Source organism: Brienomyrus brachyistius, chromosome 16, assembly GCF_023856365.1.
Source record: "Brienomyrus brachyistius isolate T26 chromosome 16, BBRACH_0.4, whole genome shotgun sequence".
NCBI classification, from domain to species: domain Eukaryota; kingdom Metazoa; phylum Chordata; class Actinopteri; order Osteoglossiformes; family Mormyridae; genus Brienomyrus; species Brienomyrus brachyistius.
The window spans coordinates 13792117-13810270 of NC_064548.1; the positions used below are offsets into that span (position 1 = coordinate 13792117).

Consider the following 18154-nt stretch of genomic DNA (forward strand, 5'->3'; position numbering starts at 1 on the left):
TCTGGTAAATCGGTCAAAAGCTCCGTCGTAGTGCAATGAACTGTTTATGTAACGATTTCATCAAAATTAATAATTTATTAAAATTACAGCTAAAATCTTTAAATGGCCATTTTTATTTTATTAATTATTTTTAACACAGCGTCGATAGCTTGCAACAGAACCAGATGATTGTCATCATAAATATTTAAATTTCCATCCATCTGTTTAAATAGAATGAAGGAACCCCTCTATAAAGACCATTCTGTTGTATGTGTTCTTTTTCCCAAACACCAGGTCTGACACACGCAGGCCAGACACTGGCTGACATTTCCCGGGCTTCTCATTAAACAGTTTCCCCGATATCGCCTCTCTTCGGAGCACATGATCCGGTTGTGTCGCAGATGTCCATTTGGCTGGTATTTGTTCTGACCCACTTCTCTGAGAGTAACCCCACTTGCGGTTTCTAGGACAAGGCAAAACACATGGAGGGTTTGCAGCAAAAACAATGTCCACTGTGTAGATGAGTAGGCACGCCTGGGTTGCTTCAATACGTCGGACTGGCCGACTTCGCTTTCCGTTAAATTTTTTGCACAGTTTCTCCCTGGTTTGAGCTGGCATAAGGAAAATAGCGCATGACAGTATTTCATTCTGAAATGCACACGTATATGACTTCTGGGCCAAAGGAATGAGGACATGCAAAGTTATGCATTTCTTTCAGTCAAAGGAGAGAAATCAATGCGAGGCTGAGGCTCTTATTTCATTGGACATGCAGTTACATGACCTCAGAGTGACCTCAGACACTACTGTCATTTTTCACTAAGCTTTCTTGTATTGATTATTTCAAGCCTGGGGTTCATTGGTTTTCACTCTTTACACCGTGTTCAACCTATACCATCCTTTTGGCTCTTTAAGTGTCCTGGAAAAGAATGGCATCTCAAATGCTTCTATTAAATGGACGGGTTTAAGCGCCAACTTGAACATGCAGTTGCTAAAATTGGGAGTTCTGTACTTGTCAAGTCAAAATGTCACAGAAAACATTGGGGGTATTTTTTTAGAAGCCAATCTGTTTGATTGGAAGGTGAATTGTGGCCTCTTTTGTCCACCCCCACCATCTCCTACGTCGGTAATTTTCTTTAACGCTTCACTTTCACTCTGGTACTAGTTTGGCCAGTGCTACATCACCTGATCACACTGCAAAGAGAGTCAAACATCAATGATTCTTCATTATTAAAACAAGAAGACAACGCAGGTTCTTTTCACCGTAGTGGATGTTTTGTGGTTTCTGGGCATCTGTATAACTCATGCATGTGTCAGTGTTCTGTAAGTGTTTATCTAATGTGGGGGTATGTGATTCAGCAAGTTAGACCTCTATGGTCGGAAGGTCATTGGTTTGAATCCCACACTATCCAGATTAACAAAATCTCTGTTGAGGCCTTCATTAAGGTGTTAAACTCCTGAAGAACCAGATGAATGGCTGACCACTGTGTTCAGACCTCAGGTTTCACCATCATTTCTGCATGTATCTAAAGAGGGGAAAATAACACACTCAATTTTTTGTAAAAATGGCAAAAAAAAACATTTACAGCTTATTGAAGAATGTACAGGGTTCGAAAGCTAGGGGAACTTCCTTGGATAAGATGCAAGTCTGTTGCATAACAATCACACACACATGCCATATTATGGGCAATTTAGAGACAGGACACATTTTTGGTCTCATGTTTTCTTTAGCTTGACGGTGTCATACCTGTTTCTGACTGTTAATCCGATAATTAAGCCTCGTCTGTGATCTTGTTCGGTCGGGCTGGCATCCCTGTCTCGTGTGCATCCTGAAACAAGCTGTAGGCTCACTGATAATCCTTACTACACACTAAAACTGCTCGTAAATTAATCAATAATTTATCTTAAAATAAAAGCTCACAAGAGAAATAATCAGTTAGCAATACAATCAAAACCCCATTCATTGTTTCCTGGACATATCAAATTTAATACGGTAACAAACATGCCCGCACTTTTCCACAGCGCAGCTCAGCTCCCATGAAGTGAGATACATCATGCAGAAACGTGTACAATTTCTGCCACAGGGTGGCGCGTCTATGTCAAATAATGCATTTGGGTTTAGTGCAGGAACTCGCTAGAAGTACACGTTCACAGGCAAGCGACTTCTACTCTAAGGGTTAAATAGACGAGCAAAACTTGTTAAAACACATTGATGCTTATTAGCCTAGTCGTTTTAGATAGGCCATTTTATATAGGCCATATATATATATCAAGCACTTTGATTTAGTTGATCTGTTTAACAGTATCAAAACATTTTTAGCTTAATTTTTCCAGGAGCGAAAATATTTGCATATATATCAGCAGAGGTGAAAGACACGTGCCGCGTCATCGCGACAGTATCGGCGATAGCAGTATGATCACGCTGTGAGTTATTTTCTGCCAGCTTTCCGCGGAATGCCGGATTTCCAATGTCAGAAACCCCCCACCCATTTTGGGATATTAGCTGCTAAATGTAAAATGGAAAAAAAGCGATCTGGCACAGGGGTGAATCATGTCATAACTTGAAAATGTATCAGTTTAGTAAAAACAGACCGAGCCGCCGAAACAGAGGAACGAGTGTGTTGTGGAGCCGGTCTGCGGAAAGCGAGGCGGGACCTTCGGCGTTTCCCTGTCAAACTGAAAATATATCTTTAGCAAATCAAAGAGAAACTCATTTGAGTAGGAAATAAGTTCATATGCTCTGAAGAAGACAGTGGGGCGCTCCAGGTCGACGTTAATGAATAAGGTAGAGGCGAATGTTTAAATTATCACTTTAAATTATCTGTAAAATTTTAATTTATACCACCAGCTATACATTGCTCTGTTAATTTAACTTAAATTTGGTGACTGGTCAACCGATTTAATCAGATGAGGATTTACAGAAAATTGGAACAAAAGGTATGGTTAAAAAAAAAAACTTTGTAACTAGTTCAAATATGAAAAACCTTATATAGATCCACGTATTCCTATTTCATATATTCAGATTGTGCATTCATAGTTTTGCTTTGTTTCTTTTAAATAGACAGAAGGATTGACTTCCTCTTTTAAATTCGGAAAGTCGCAGCAATGGATGAGCATCCGTTCAGAAGCACACCTGACCCCCACTCCAGCTTCAGGTACGTCTCCTCATCTGGAGGTCCTGGTGAAAACATTATGACTCTCCAAGTTTGTGTGCGCTGAGATGACATGCTGGGATGCCCTGCATCGGATTTACACGACACCTTTTAGTGAATAGAGAGCATGCATGTGAGAGGGTTTGGCAGAACGGGATATTATGGGGAAATGGAAAATAACTAATGAATAGAACTAAATGTCATCTACTTGGGTGAAATACATGTCCCAAAACTTTAATATAGGTGAGTTTGCAGTTAACAGTGTCGCGATTGCGGCTTACTTGGAAAAATAGTCAGCTGACACAAATTTGATCTTGGAATTAAAAAAATAGAAAGAAGAATATTTCAGTGTTGCTATGTCACTGTTAGTAAATAAATACAGACAAAGGAAACCGGGAACCCTGACCGCGGGTTTATGGACGCATGTAGTTCTTTCAAATCCTTGGAGCTGAGTTGTAGTAGTTTAGTCCTTATACGGCAAACCTGAATTACCAGAATATGTAAAATATGCATATTCAGATATATAGAAGATTTTAAAAAATGTAAATCCCGAGTCACCTTGCATTCCCGTATAGTCTAAGCAGCTGGAATGTAAATCCGCCTGTACACTATTGTATTTTTTGTCACTCTGGCTCGCTGATACGACTAGGCTGTTGATTTGAATAGCGCTTTATTGTTTTTAATTCCTTTTACTGTACCAAAAAAAAAACACTTTATTGAAGTCATACTACGATTTGTTGGGAAAAGGGATAATGACATGATTCTGCAAGTCTGCAGATATGGGTGTAACTAATTTAATTTCCATGCAACTAAAGTAAACGAGTGAAAAATGCACCGTTTCTTCATTTTGTCACCAGTATTGCTTTCTGACAGCTGCCATTAGCAGTGGGATTTTAGATGCTGTTGCCCTGTTAAGGCACTGGAATAGAGAGTTTCTTGATGGCGCTGTGTCTTATTGTTTTGATCTAAAATGCAGCCGTCCGCCGTTTTCGGTCACACTACCAGGGCTGAGAGTCCTGCCCCCACCTGCGTGTGTGGAGGTTTGCCTGATCTCCCCGCGGTTGTGTGAGCTTCCCCAGGTACAGTTTTCTCCTGTAATGCAGGTCCTTGCTGTTCAGCTGAATTGGTGATTCCCGGTTGCTCATAGTGTCTGTTTATGTGTGTGACCTATGATTGCCTGGAATCTCATTCAGGAGTCCCTGCCCTCATGTCCTGGGAGTCCCCGCCCTCATGTCCTGGGAGTCCCCGCCCTCATGTCCTGGGAGTCCCCGCCCTCATGTCCTGCCAGTCCCCGCCCTCATGTCCTGGGAGTCCCCGCCCTCCTGTCCTGGGAGTCCCCGCCCTCATGTCCTGGGAGTCCCCGCCCTCCTGTCCTGGGAGTCCCCGCCCTCATGTCCTGGGAGTCCCCGCCCTCATGTCCTGGGATCGCCTTCAGCTTGTGGAATATGGATTTTGTTCAGTTGTACTAACTGTCGTTTCTCCATTAACGTCCAGGCATCACAGCAGCATTGGGGCTGGTGTTTGACTTCTGCATTTAGTTCAGTCCAGACGAAGGTTCAGGTTACCGTCACATTACACGTATGGGGGTGTTTTAAGCAAGTGCAGTGACTTATAACAGGATCATGCAGAAATGGAGCTGTATCCAAGCAGGGCTGGGGTGGGATTCAAAATCTGCCCTGGACTTATGCTCATATTGGCCCCTCTCACATACTTAACTACAATTCAGTGCAATTTATTTTTATACAACGCCTTAACCTAACAGAGTCTAGTTGTCATAACAACAATGGGGAGTGGGGGGAGGAGGGTCCCCACAATGAATTTTGTCAATCTGGTTGGGGAAATTGTGGGTTGTGAATGTGACAGGGCATTTTGAATTTAGTTTTCATTGTTGACACACAACGAAATCTGTTCTCTGCAGCCCATATGTGACAACGTGACATAGCAGGGGGTAGCTAATTCAGTGCCTGGGGAGCAGTGCTTGGGGGGGGGGTACCTTGCTTGGGGAACCTCAGTACCTGGTCAGGGATTTGAACCAGCACTCTTTCAATTATGAGTGCACATCCCTAACCATTAAGCCACCACTGCCCACAGATTTTCTGTCTGCATGTCCTTCTGCTCCATCCCCAGTGCTGGTCAAGCCATTATGCGATATAGGAGACCGTCTATGCGCTAACAGCTGAGGGGGCAATGATTTAGCAAGACAATTTCACTTTGTCTCAGGTGGTGCGCTGTTCATGGCTCTGACACTGGGTTTAGGGGATGTGGCTATCCCATAGCTCCGCAAGGCTCTGACACTGGGTTTAGGGGATGTGGCTATCCCATAGCTCCGCAAGGCTCTGACACTGGGGTTAGGGGATGTGGCTATCCCATAGCTCCGCAAGGCTCTGACACTGGGGTTAGGGGATGTGGCTATCCCGTAGCTCCGCAAGGCTTTGACACTGGGTTTAGGGGATGTGGCTATCCCATAGGTCTGCATGACTCTGACACTGGGGTTAGGGGATGTGGCTATCCCATAGGTCCGCATGGCTCTGACACTGGGGTTAGGGGATGTGGCTATCCCGTAGCTCCGCATGGCTCTGACACTGGGGTTAGGGGATGTGGCTATCCCATAGCTCCGCATGGCTCTGACACTGGGTTTAGGGGATGTGGCTATCCCATAGCTCCGCATGGCTCTGACACTGGGGTTAGGGGATGTGGCTATCCATAGCTCCGCATGGCTCTGACACTGGGGATAGGGGATGTGGCTATCCCATAGTTCAGCATGGCTCTGACACTGGGGTTAGGGGATGTGGCTATCCAATAGCTCTGCATGGCTCTGACACTGGGGTTAGGGGATGTGGCTATCCCATAGCTCCGCATGGGTCTGACACTGGGGTTAGGGGATGTGGCTATCCCATAGCTCTGCATGTCTCTGACACTGGGGTTAGGGGATGTGGCTATCCCATAACTCCACATGGTACTACCACTGGGGTTAGGGGATGTGGCTATCCCATAGCTCTGCATGGGTCTGACACTGGGGTTAGGGGATGTGGCTATCCCATAGCTCCGCATGGTACTGACACTGGGGTTAGGGGATGTGGCTATCCCATAGCTCCGCATGGTACTGACACTGGGGTTAGGGGATGTGGCTATCCCGTAGCTCCGCATGGCTTTGAGTGACACTCCTCACCACTGTCATCCTTGTGTGGGGTATTGTGCCACCGTGGAAGAACTGTGCACTGCGTTCTTCTAGCATGCTCCCTACCCAGGGAGTGAGACTTGTCAAACTCACTCTTCTTCGCGAGCGAATCACGTCAGTCAGCGGGAGATGCAGTGCCGAAGGCGGTGTGCGCTTGTGTGTTGGAAACTCGCCGCATCGGCAGAAAGCCATCGCTGGCTGTCTTGGCAGTGATCTCTCGACATGTAACGAAGCACACGAGGCAAGATGAGGGATGGGGGGGGGTTACTAAAAAAACTGCACATGTGTACGGGGGGGATGCATGTTCACGTCTGCTGACTCCGCGCTCTCGTTTTGGCACTCTCACACCACCCCAGTGGAGAAAACAGAGTCTGCCAACACTCTGTCCTCGGGCCCCCGACTCTGAGCGTGGTAGAGCTGTGGAAACTCACTGGAAAGATCCCAGTGTCGGTGTGTGTGTTGGGCTCTGTTGTACAAGGGAAAGTTAATTATGACTGAGGTGAACATACTGACGTGAAGGAAATAGATGGGAGGGAAAAAAATAGCGTTTATGGGTGAATGGCACAGAGAATGCCCGCCAGTGGGCTGCCTTTGGTCTGACACACTGCACCAGCTGTTAGCTGGCGAGCTTTGGCAGAAGTTGTTTAACAGTTAAACCATATGGAATATAGTGTGTGTCTCAGTGGGTTAAGATGCTGTGTCTGTGATTAGATGGTCATTGGTTCAAGGCCCAAAGCAGCAGAATGGTTTCACCATTGGGTCCCCAAGCAAGGCCCTTAACCCCAAGGACTGTCTGACCCCGGCCTCAGTAGTACATCCCTTTGGATAAAGGCATCTGCTAAACAAAGAAATGGTAAATGTACAAGCCCGTAAGAATGCCTCTTGCATGCTCTACCATGTTTGTGAAGCGTGACAGATTAGCATGTTGAAATTCAGACCCTAACCGCGTGCCATGCTCTGGTGGAGTCTTTGGGCTAACATCCAGCACTCACTGTACGCTGCAATAAATATTTGTTCGGGTGGAAAAGCGGCAAGGCATTCCAAGATCCGCCCTCCCTTTAAATGGGGCGGCTGATGGCTGGTCGAGGTCGGGGGAGAGCGACATTTCACAGGAACAAAAATATCATTGAAACTCATGACTGGCCTCTACAAAAAAAAAAAGTTGAATTCTGAATACTGGGCCTTTTATATTTGATGGAAGATGGAAAGTAGACTTTAGGCACCGGCATGGTGTAATAGTCACTTTCCTTCGTAAATGTGAATAATGGACATGCTTTGTTGTGCTTTTTAAGCGCATTCCAGAGAAGACAGCAGCACATGCTAGCGAACACTTATTGTGACTCTAGCAAGAGTATGTAGAGATTAGCAGGGTGTTTTATGAGCTGTTATTAAGCTGTTTGTTTGTGAGAGACCACCAGAGAGAAACCCACAGTCTGTAACCAATCAGATCGACTGTTTGTGAAGGCACACAACTGGCACGCGGCTTCACTGTCTCACCCTCACTGCGCCTCTGGTGACACACTAATCCAGCATTTAACAATGACAAGTTTATTTTCCTTCAAATAGCACAGAGGTGTAGCTTCTTGCAGAGGGAGCTTCAGTGTGTTAATGGTGTGTGCGCATGACTGTCATTGCTGGATTGTGGATTAAAACTACAAAGGTTAGGTCAAATTATGGGAACTTGCTACGAAGGAAGCACTATATCTTTGATGTAATTCTGCAACAATTCTGCTACGAAAGTGACGTATGCCGAGTTGAATGCCGCGAAACAGTAAGCGTCAGCGATGTGTCAGCGCTTTGGTACGTGAGGGGCGACCAGCAGGCTTCCAAAGAGGTTAACTCACCCGAAAGGTGCACTGAGAACAAACACTGCAAAATAGCTTCATACATCAAGGGAAACTGTTTCAAAAATTAGGGCAGCATATGCCAAACGTAGACAAACTGCATCAAAAATAAACAGTGGCCACAAGTGGGAGATCGCTGAGAGGCATCGATAAACGCTTAATGGGACAGTTTCCTTCAATGCACAATATCTGTTGGTATGGGCAGCTGCTTCATGGAAGGAATTATGTCCAGTGATGACTCTGTACATAGATGTGGGGAGACTCGGGGTGCTGAATGACAGAATGACCGATAGACTGTACTGAAGTTCTTCTGTATCATCGGTAGCTATTGACAGCTAACAGCAGTAGTCTTCTTGGAGACATAATCATATAGTTACCTCTGAGCCATTGCGAGATAATTAATATAACACTTTGTTTTTAATTGACGAAAATTATAGGCTTTGGGATGTTGCCCTATGGTATTCTGATACTGCATTTCCACCAACATTCGGGGGGGGGGCGGGGGGGGCGGTGCTACAGCAACCTCAGCAACCCTACTTGCAGTGCTATTGGCTCTGTATGGTCAAAACAGGGCTAATGAATATACCTCGTATAGCCATCTTACTGGATTTCTGTAATAGGATCAGGTATACTCAGTAAGGAGACCCCCATGGCTTTCCCAGTCACCACATCTAAACATCGTAAAGCCCATTTGAGAATATGTCTTTCATCTCTCAGAAAACTGGGGGCTTTGCTGGTTCACAATAAACGCAGTTCATGACCTCTACGAGAACATGACATTCCTAGAATAACTGAAGCTGTTCTACAGGCGAAGGGTCATACTGCTTGTTGGGTCAATGGTAATAATGCATTATTAGATGTCTTGTGCCTCATTAGAGAGACCAGGAAGATGGATGCTCGGAAGATATCCCAGGCCCGTTGAAAGACACTCCTTCTGCCTTATCTCCTCCCTTGGTTCTCAGTGATGTACAGGGGTTGGACAATGAAACTGAAGCAACTAGTCAATAATGTGTGAGGTTTCATGACTTTTATCTGTCATCCCCAAGACAGATTGATACTGTATTGGCCGCAAAAGGTTTTTCAGTTTCATAATTCAACCTCTATATGTCTAGTGGGGGCCGCCAGCTTCTGCCTGTCCCGACCAGCTTCACGTGGCGCCCTCTGTCAGGCGGAGTGAAGGATCTCTTCATCATGATGCTTCTACTGCGGTTAATGCCCCGGAGTGGCAAAGCAATGGATCACATGGTTAAAAAAAAAAAAAGTATGTGGTTCACAGCAGTAAGCTGAGAACAGAGTCAGACTAAAGTGCTGTGATACAGGAAGCCTCCACAGAAACAGGTCTTTATTACATGAATAGGAAGTGATCATCTTCATTTATCATGGTGCCAGCCATGGGGCTGTTTACTCAAATTCAACTGGAATTTCACACGCATAATCCGCTTCCCTGAAATCCATTTTCTCGTATGTGGGCAGCACTTCTTTCTAAGTACCAATAGCTAAAATGCTATTTATACACAAGCCAAGTACATTGATTTCTGCTTTAACCAGCATCCATCCAGTTTATATCTTGGATCACTGGTCCATTGTGTAATCCAGTTTGGCGGGGGGGGGGGGGGGGGGGGTGTTTGCGCAGATGACAGCACTTGGGCGACCTGGGGATTGAGGGCGCCGTATGTTAGGAAAGCAGACATGTTAGCTTGCATGAGAACTCAGGAGAAATAGCAGCAGATTTCCCACGCAAGACACGGCTTGGAGTGAAGAGGGAAGCTCTGGGAAAGCAGCCTGTTCAAGGACTTAAGGCACATTCGACCGTGATCTTAAACCTAGAACAAAGACTGTTCATTTTAAAACTAAACTGCATGGAAGGTGCTTTAAACCTGCACAACAGAACTCAAAAACCCTGAGAGAGAAAGAGAAAGAGAGAGAGAGAAAGAGAGATTTCCAAAGTCTTTGTTGGCTTATACCAGGTAGTAGCCAAACAGGTTTCTGTGTTTAACAGTCACCCTCCTAGACCATGCAGAAATATTTGTTTAATGTTAAGATTTATATACAGGTACTATATCAGACTGTGATCCTGTGTATGCTGTGCTGCGCGTAACCTGAAACTGCCCCAAAAGCAGATAAGAATGGAATTATTCATGCAATCAAATGTACATTTTTTGTGCAATATATACTGTGTATGTGTATGTTTGCAGTGGTTGGTTCATAAGCAGGGGCACCGTAAAGGGGCTAGGGGTTAGGATGACTTCAAAATTTGGAACATTATTGTATTGGTCTGCCTTGGGGGCCCAATATGAGCTGCTTTTTAGTGGCCCAAAATCTCTAGAGATGCCCCTGTCATGGAGATAGTGTGAGAATTGTTCCACTCAAGAGTGTCACACGTTGGTGTTACAGCAGAAACTACTAGTTAGGAGGCCGTGTCTTTAACCAGCATGACCCCTGCTGTCCGGGATGTGAATTGCTACCTGTCAGGGAGTCGATGAGATGTTTGCAGCACTGTCTGGAACCTGAAATCTGACAAAGTGCCTTTGTGTGGAGGGGATCCGAAGCAATCGGCATAATTATGACTCAAGGGTAAATCCTCCAACAGTTGTTTCACTGTTGCCCTTAATGTATGCAGTGTGTTTGCTTTCCACACATTCCGAATCCTCTGCAAGGCCCTAATGCCCCTTTGCTGGTCTAACCCCTGGAAACACAGTTACAGCTGCCGTCAAGCGTGTTACACCCACAGTGCTTCTGCAGCAGTAAACCTCCATTCATTACCGGTGGTGTCGTGCATTTCATCATGCCTGCTGCAGGAGGCATAGGCCCGGCATTTACAGCAAAGAGGAACCAGCTTAGTCTGCGGAGGTGAAGCGCACCGTGTTCCTGCCGCAGGCAGCGTTTATCGCGGCTGTAGCATGTTTTATGTGGGGCTGCACAGAGGTCAGGTTGTAGCCACCCCAAGGGAATTCCTTGCTCTTGCGGGTGGGTACCTGCTTCTTAGGTTCTATGCAAGTTCAAAACCAGAGACTGCAACCAGATGTCTATTACTACAATGCATGTAGCCCATATATTAGTAGACGTTGTACATAACTATTGCTGCGCTATTTTCCTTTTCTCTTCTAGGACATTTTGGCAAAACTGGACGGGATACTCATGTCTGCCTGTATCTGTATCCTAAGGTTCTCAACATACCCTGTTGATCCAGATAATTGTCTGCACATTGCAATCCAACTCAGCCTGAGTATTACTGATATGGAACTAATTCCCAGCTGGGACGGCGGCTCTGCATTTGCTCTCGCCCTGCACTCCCAAAATGTAAAACTCCACCCTTAGCAACATCCAATCATGGTCCAGCCCTGAATCATGCGGCACCTTAAATTGCAGATGAAGAAGAGCTCATACTAATGGGAGGTCCCGAGGGATCGCTTTATGTGTGCTGGTTTTTCTAGCAGCTCAGCTTGCATTTAATGGGCCTGATCAGGGTGTTCACTGAATCCATACAGAAGAAGATATTTATTTTATACTGGGAGCTCTTTAGCGGTTTTGCTTTATCATTGTAATTCAAGTACATTGAGTTGAGTGACCATGTTTTGCCATGTTTTACATTCAAGATAGCACAAAGGTGACTGTAATTTTCACCTTGTAATCTGTTAGGTCAGGGTACTTTATGGATTTGATCCACCCTAATTAAGAGCTTGGGTGAAAAGAAAATAATCTGCATGCACACTAGGAATATGACTGGGGAAATATACACTATCCACCCATTTTCCAACTGCTTATCCTGGAGAGAGTCACGAGAGTGCCCAGTCACCATTGGGCACAAGGAAGGGGAGAGTCTGCATGGGACGCAACTCCATCGCTGGGCACAGACACACACACACACAGACACACACAGACACACACACACACACAGTTCATGGGCAATTCAGAGATGAAATTTCACCCACTTCTATGTTGCTGGACTGAGAGAGGAAACCAGAAAACCTGGAGGATGGAGAACATGCAAAATCCCCACACACACAGAGCAGAGAGTTTCAAGCAGCCCAGCCCAGTGTGTGTAACGTAGCAGTGCCACCCAATGAGGAATCCACCTCTGTACTCATAATGCAGAAAATCATACTGATGATTGTATACTTCTCTTTTTTTCTCTCTCTCTCTCTCTCTCTCTCTCTCACACACACACACACACACACACACTCTGTCTTACATGTATTGTTGTACGCACTTCACTTAATGTAATTATATGTGAGAACTTTTCATCTTTTCACATAAAAGATATTGAACATGAGATATTCTGAGATGTTTTATATGGAACTTACTGTGTGGCCAAACTTCCATTGAGCCTACTCCCAGGTGAAATCGCATTCATTGAGCACAGGGGTGGGGGGGTGGGGGGGTGGGGGGGGCTGAGGGGCCCGGTGACATCAGAAAAGCTTTGTCGGGCCGCAGCCTGCTTGCTGGACCCGCCAGGCATAGGAAACTCGAATGAGTCATTGTCTAAAGGTCACTGTTTCCCTGTTTCAGGTATCAAACTGACCTTTTGTGTGAATGATGCAGGATAAATAATGGTTTAAATACAGGAAAGCAGGGCAAAATAAGATTACAGCGTAGGCCTTTCGCAAGTGCCATTCTGCATAAAACTATACTTTTATGAATGACTGGTCAAGAGGAGATCAAGACTTTGTAAAACAAATTCATATATTTCTCCTGAGTAAGTATACAATATAATACAGGGTATCCATACCTCTTACTAAATAGCTTATTCAGTATAAGGTCATTGAAAGTCTGAAGCCTGCACTCGGAAGCACAGGACACAGGGACAGAGGCGATTGTAGGATTTTATTAAGGTGGGGAGGATAAGAGGGATCATGAGATCATACAGGGATTCATACAGAAGGACCAAACTTCTTAGCCAATGAAATGGTTTGAATTGATGAGAGGGCCAATCAACTTTCAGCTGGGGTCAGTGCCCCTGTGTCCCCCATACAGCCCAAGGCAGGGGAAACCCTGGATGGGATGGCAGTCCATCATAAGACAAATACAGGATTTTATTTGGTAATGAAAAGGAATTGTTCTTTTGTTACTCACTGAATTCAGGCAAACAAAAGACATTTTATGCCTCCCATGGGGAACCCTTAGGGTTCCATAGTCTGGGGATATGCGCTTTCACACTTATGAGGGGTTTCCCAACATGTCCGTGGAGGCAAACAAAAACCCCCGCTTGCACTGGAGAGTGACATGTTCACTGCGTTTGCAAAAAAGTGTCTTGTCAGTCATCGAGTGGATTATGTGATGGGGGGGGGGGGGGGGGTTATGCAATCTGCAGCATGTCTGAACTGGCTTCATGAAATGGGCTCTGCTGGGAGATTTTATATTAATGAGCACAGTCACTGCTGCCTCATTTATTCAACTCCAATTTGAATGAATCAATAATAGATGCCTGTGATTGAAAAAGGATTTGGTTATTTGGTCATATTACATAAGCACTGTACTTCAGGTTATGTAATGACTAAATATTCAGCTGCATAATGACTTTTAGGAGAATATGAACTATATGTAGAATTCGTATTTGTTTAATAATGATAATGTTACATTATACAGGAAGCAGACTGTAGGAGATTTACTTGGGGGTTTACTTAAATCTCTGACTAACCCAATCACAATTCATTTATTTTTCTGACACTTTTATCCAAAATAACTTACACTAAAGGAAAATATTACAATTTGTGAGCTTTAAACCCATGATCTTATCATGGCAGTGCAATGCTCTACTAGTTAGGCTAAAGGAGACATTCCCATTGATGTTTCGAGAAGCTCTTGGACTTGCTGAACATCCGGACATTCTTGACTGGAGTGGCAGAAATTTTCACAAAAGGGGGCGGGGGCAGAGTATAGAGTGGGCCACCTGTTCAGAGCATAAACCGGCTTGACAACACATTCCTACCAAAGCATAGCTCACCGGTTTCCACTGACAGGCCCAGACCCACATGTGACGCACGGCAACACAAAAGCCATAATATTTAGAAGGAAGTGCAAATGCTGTTTACAGAGCGAGCGGGAAACGCTGCAGGCTTGTGCAGTTCAGCGGGCACGCGGACTCCTCGCCCGCAGAAGCGTGAGCCCACTTTGTGGCGTGAACTGTGAGAAATAAGTTTACTCACCTAAACACGGAGACACAAATGCACCAGTCAGAAAGACCCGAGGCCCTGAGACCGAGCTCGTGACGCAGAGTGTATTCGCTCAGCTTGTTCTTCCTATCAGTCAGCGAACGCATCATGAACCTTCAGGATTTCTCCTAACTTCCATCCATCTGCTAACCTCTTATCCGGCACAGATTTGCAGTGAGCCTGGAGTCGATCCCAGGAATCTCAAAGCACATGGCAGGGTTACTCCCCGGACAGGATGCCAGCCCATTGCAGGGCACAAACATGCATACATCTTCACACTATGGGCAATTTAGAGAAGCCTGCATGTCATACAGAAAACTGTATGTCTTTTGACTCCTGGCGGAAACAAGTGAGCTCTGCTAAAACCCATATAGCACAGGAAGGACACAAAGGTGATTTGAACCCACAGTCCTAAGGGTGCAAGGCCGAGATGGATGTATGTATCATTTTGTCTCACTGAATACATACTGATTAATATCACCCTTGTGGCCATAAATGGGCAGTTTGTGGGGGCGTGTCCTAAGAAACATCTTTGTAAATTGTGGGCAACACTAAATCTTGAGTCGTGATTTGAATGAAACATCCTGCCTGATTTGACAGCATAAATTCAACAGTTTCAATGCATGTGCAATGAATGCCATTTACTAATAACAGGTGAGCCACCCTCCACCCAACAACGATCACAAAGTCTCACTAGATGAACATTCTCCGGAGCATGCCATGCTGCTCCTTCACATCCATTCAGAGCGCAAGGCTGTGATTTGGGAGATGGAGCGGGACACCATCTGTAGCCTCTATCAGATAGTGATGCCAAGCAAATCACTCCTACAAAAGGTAGAGAAAGGTGACTGGGTAAACAACAACCAGGAGACACGCTGAGTGTAAGTTTGCCACAGATACTGTAGCATGTTTATCTTGCACGGAAAGAACAACTAACACCATTATCAACCAAAGGCCGGAATGCTAAGATTAGAAACCGCACCAAATGTTGCAGCCTCACCCCTAGAAGGGCCTAATTGGAGGGAAAACAATCTTGCTGAGGCATGCATGCACAAACCAGTCTTTGTTATGACATGCTTCATTGTTTGTTACACACAATTCACAACATAGTGATCTCCCGGGAAGTATATCCGTGACTCATCCTTTAACAGGCACTATGGCAATTACACCCAACAATCTGATAAGAAGCAAATGTATACATGCGATGGGACCCTGTGTAAAACAGAGACTATCCCTTATTCTGAGAACTCAGGAGACAAACATTTAGGTAACATTTCCACAGAAGAGGCAAAAACCTGAAGTAACACCCACTACAACAATATCTGACTTGTTGCTGAAATCGTCTGCCTGTCCTATGTGCCGGGGCTGTTTACACTGAAAGCTAATCTACCTGTGCTGCCAGTCTACAAGCTTAATATAAGCCATAATTAATGTCACCTAGTAACAACTTCAGGGTTTGTGACAATGTGTCACAAAGTATCGTTTTTTACCAAAAGCATTTTATTGAATCTTTTTACAGAATAAGACTGAGTTTTAAATGATATGAAACTATGTCTTCATATTTTATCATGTACATAACCTTAACGCATGCCTTCGTTAAATGGAAACATTTCCTTAGTATCTTTTGTTGTCATACGCCAAATTACTCATTATAATTAAATGTTATTACGACAGACTTTTTACGAGTTTTTTTTTATAGTGTTTCAGGAGATGTACTGATTCGAAAAAATAGCATTTAAAAATACAAATGCATGCGTTTTCTATCACAAAAGGCCCAGGGGACTCCTGTGGGGTTACTTTTCTTTAGCTATGTAAGTGTACGCCCAGGCAGATGCCTCTCAGCACGTGTATAATCCCTATAAGGCGTGACGGACTGAGAGCACCGGCCCACACGGCGCTCGATGTGATATACAGCTGCTAGAGTATGCTTGACCGATCCCTGTTTAAAATACACAGGGTGTTGCCTTTTCGTGGAGGAAGGTGCCTTTGCATATTTGTTTCGGACTTCTGAGCCCGCTATTTCCCCAAGGACTGCAGGGTGGCAGCTGGATACTTCCAAAGTGCATTCTAGGCGAGACTATTAATGAAGCTCGATCGTAGTGTGAGTGTTTCAAATTTGGTTCTTTATTCGTTTTCATATGTGTAGCACGGTAATGCAGCCCATTACGTTGCAGCGTAGAAAACGAAAAGCCTAATTACTGCCGTAATGTCGATTTAACATTATTTGGTTAAATGCTTCAAGCTTAAGTTTTTTTTTTAAAAGACCCACTAAACTACGCGCGCCACAGTACGAAAAAGCGCCAGAATACGATGAGTCTCTTAAAAAGTCCTATTTCTACACATAAGCGTTATTCTGTGCGGTTCATTGACATTAGTCATTATATGGGCAAATAAAACTGAACATGTAATTACCTGTATATCTACTCCAGCAATTACACGGTTTCCACTGCTACCTTACAGATTTCGGGGGCTGTCCTGCAAACGCTCCCCCAGGAGGAAGGGCGGCGCAGATTTTTAGCTTGATTGACTTACCGCAGGTTCCCAATTTTAGTGCTTTAAGTGTAGAAGAGCGAAGGTAGTGCGACAAGGTAAGACTGTGCGAAAGTTTATGGTTTTCTTTTTTGGTGGGGCTGTTCGGATTTACTTATAGGGTTTAATACAGCTGCTACCTTGTTATGTTTACTTAAAAGTATATGTGCTTTTTTTTGCATTTTAAACCACGATACCACAACTTTGGACGCTGGGGTAGCGGTATAATAGTTTTAATCCGTCGGAAAAAGACGCGATTGTGTAGACGTCCGGACAAATGTGTCGTAACCGGTTATGTTTTCGGGCCTGATAGTTCGGTCTTGTTCTTAGATCCGTAAAGTTTACCTGGAATTAAACACACACACACACACCATGCAGCACAATTCAGTTTAGTTTTACTTCGATGCTTTGAACAAAACCCAGAGAGTAAGAAAAGTGCCAAGTGGACAGTCCACGTTACAGTGATCACGGCATTTGTCCTGTGAAGCAGGTGCGGCTGATACATCTTTGTAAGAAAGTTTGAATACCAAACCAGGGAGGGCAATGAGGACATTAGTAATGAGGTGTTTATGACATTATCACAGTCTATCTCCTCTTAAATTTTGATAAACACGTTTATATACTTACAATAGACTGATGTTTTATCGATAGGGATGCAATTTCAGTGTACATTTTATGTTAGCCTACTGTACATAGGAGCATATACTGGTGGGTTTCTTATGGGAAAAGAGTATATTTCATATGTTTAGGCTGTGAATACATCTGGGGGTCAAAGCTATGTGCTATTTGACAACAGAGCATCACATTTAGCTGTTTCTGGAGGGTAAATTACGGTTAGGATTCCGGCATACCTTTGCGGGTGTTGGCCTTTTTGGGGGCGAAGAACACGGTGAAGTGCGTGCTGTGTATTCGGGCAAGCGGCAGATCGGGACCCCTTCGTCTTATTTCTAGCGCCGCTGATCCGTAGATTTACGTTCAGTAGTGTATCAAAGCAGTTTGTGGGTGTGGAAAAGCAGTTGCGGGGCGCTTGCCAGTTAGTCCTTTGAGAGCGCCTTTGCCGGTAGGAACCTGCGGAGCCGGGCCTGCCAGGACCCGCTCCCGCTCCCGCCCGGACCCGCTCCCGCTCCGCTGCGACGGGTCATCCCAGAAAAACACGGGAAAGAGCCATTGCTTTCGTTCTGCCATTCACACTCCCGCTGTGTGTTTCTCCGGAGACTGAGATGATAACCATATATCAATGGAGACTGTGTGTGTGTATGTGTATATAATATTAAAAAAAAAGTATATGTGTTTATATCGCTTAAGGATCCAAGCATCTGTGTA

General features: G+C 44.7%; 1 protein-coding gene and 1 long non-coding RNA gene across 4 annotated transcripts in view; one reads left to right on the top strand and one right to left on the bottom strand.

Annotated features, from left to right (window-relative positions):
* Positions 1 to 448: 448 nt before the first annotated feature.
* LOC125709508 (uncharacterized) lies at positions 449 to 17963 on the bottom strand. Its single transcript, XR_007382737.1, has 3 exons — positions 17683 to 17963; positions 1724 to 1805; positions 449 to 1502 (listed from the first exon to the last, which is right to left on the bottom strand). It is a non-coding gene; the product is annotated as an uncharacterized LOC125709508 (long non-coding RNA).
* The window catches only part of LOC125709507 (cordon-bleu protein-like 1), a 32121-nt gene continuing 16592 nt past the window's right edge, over positions 2626 to 18154 (top strand). Inside the window, exons 1-2 of one of the 3 annotated variants that reach the window (XM_048978041.1) lie at positions 2626 to 2761; positions 3038 to 3131. In XM_048978041.1, coding sequence (XP_048833998.1) covers positions 3082 to 3131 — 50 coding nt within the window. In that variant the 5' untranslated portion in view covers positions 2626 to 2761; positions 3038 to 3081. Of the gene's footprint in view, positions 2762 to 3037; positions 3132 to 16185; positions 16404 to 16762; positions 16891 to 18154 lie in introns of those variants that run through there. The other 2 variants (XM_048978042.1, XM_048978043.1) reach the window with 2 other exon arrangements.